Source organism: Osmia bicornis, unplaced genomic scaffold, assembly GCF_907164935.1.
Source record: "Osmia bicornis bicornis unplaced genomic scaffold, iOsmBic2.1, whole genome shotgun sequence".
Classification (NCBI taxonomy): domain Eukaryota; kingdom Metazoa; phylum Arthropoda; class Insecta; order Hymenoptera; family Megachilidae; genus Osmia; species Osmia bicornis.
In genome coordinates, this window is record NW_025791458.1 from 4,019,910 (window position 1) to 4,021,535 (window position 1,626).

At 35.1% G+C, this 1,626-nt stretch overlaps 1 protein-coding gene across 1 annotated transcript; it reads right to left on the minus strand.

Annotated features, from left to right (window-relative positions):
* Positions 1–395: 395 nt before the first annotated feature.
* LOC123989214 lies at positions 396–956 on the minus strand. The gene is made up of 2 exons (XM_046289915.1): positions 753–956; positions 396–674 (listed from the first exon to the last, which is right to left on the minus strand). The coding sequence occupies exons 1-2, from the start codon at positions 843–845 to the stop codon at positions 396–398; spliced, it is 372 nt and encodes a 123-aa protein (XP_046145871.1). The 5' UTR covers positions 846–956.
* Between the last annotated feature and the right edge of the window lie 670 nt (positions 957–1,626).

The following is a 1,626-nucleotide window of genomic DNA, read 5'->3' on the forward strand; positions in this document are numbered from 1 at the left end:
AACAACACTATCATTTGGAGAAAGCGTTGCCGGCCACCCAACGTCGGCCGGATTTAAATATATAACCTAACCTAACCTATCACATCTATGTATGGTTTCAATAATAATAATAAATTTAATTCATTTATTCATTTATATTTTCCGTTAAAGGGTACATAGTAGACATTATTTCAAAAAATGCATCCAACCGTTCGTTGAAATCGTATGTTTTTTTAAATATAAATTCTGCTAAATAATGGTGAAAATGGTATTCTCTACGACCATATTGTGGAATACCTCTGCGAATATCTCTCCATAAGCGTTCTATGTTTTGGGTATGGATACCCGTATTTGGATCAACAAAATTTTCAGAATGGTTGACTACGCTATGTTGATATATTTTTTTGTCGATTTTCTTATAAGCTTTCCAACAATCGCTGTTGGAAGCTTATATGTTTGCTTATATGAGCAATGTATGTTTCGATTAAGGGTAGTAGCACTTCTGCACTACGAGATACAACTGGCACGATAAACGTATTTTTCGTACCCCGTTGTATACCACCAAAGAGCCATTGTCCTGTGATCAACCGTCCACGATGGTATTTTCGACGTCCGAATTTAGCTTCATCAATTTCGACGATGATTCCATTTCCACCAATTGGATTTTGTTTGCACATCAACCATTTATTCATGAGCTAAAATGCCACATTGTTGTATTCAAATATTATATATGTACATTTACGAATAAAATCATTAGGAAATAAATTAATTACCTCTTGGCAAAAGTTCACCCAATCAACTGCTGTGCATGATGAAATATTCAGCTCCTTTTCCAGAAATCTTTGTCGAGGGCAATTCATCATCATGACATAGCATATTAATCGACAACTTACGGTAATATTTATAACGCTTTGCGCAAACCATTATGCGTTTTAATACTCAAAATAACTGCTATATTTTCGAAACTTTATTGGTTAATAACTTTTTAATAATAAACGGGCGACGGCTAAAACCTTCTGAAGGTCACTCAGGAGGGTGACCTTGACAACATATGTCAAGGTCAAGGTCATCTGAGGGTGGTCCGTATCTCTAAATAATTACCAAAATATATTATTTTAGTCCTCATTGGTTGGTGGTTTGGTTGGGTATAATTCTGAAAATCACTTGCCCCGGATTTTCTTTTTTTTTTAAACAGTATTCTTGCGTGTTTTCTATACGAGGATTAGGAATATCATAGTGAATATAAATTACCGACTATTTGGCTATTGTAAGGCGGCCGGCAGTGCTTTGGCGAAATAATAACAAATTCTTTATCAAACAATATTATTATTTGTAAATTCTTGTGGGAGCGACGTGTGATGAAATTAAACGTAGATCCATTTATTCGATTACTTCCGGATATTAGGATTTGCTATTTTGTGGCAGTGCTGTTTCCGTTTGTAAGAGGCAGTTGTATTCATTGCGATAAACGTAAAAAATTATAATTTTTATTTTACCGTGAAAATCAAGTAGTAGCCAAATTTTAGTATATTTGTTGAATATCGTATATTCAAAGCTTCGATGTAACCGTTATCAGCTTGTAACGACCCAGAGTGAGTACGTCACTGCACCGACTTGTAGGGAGAGCGGTTCCCTTAGAAGGCGACT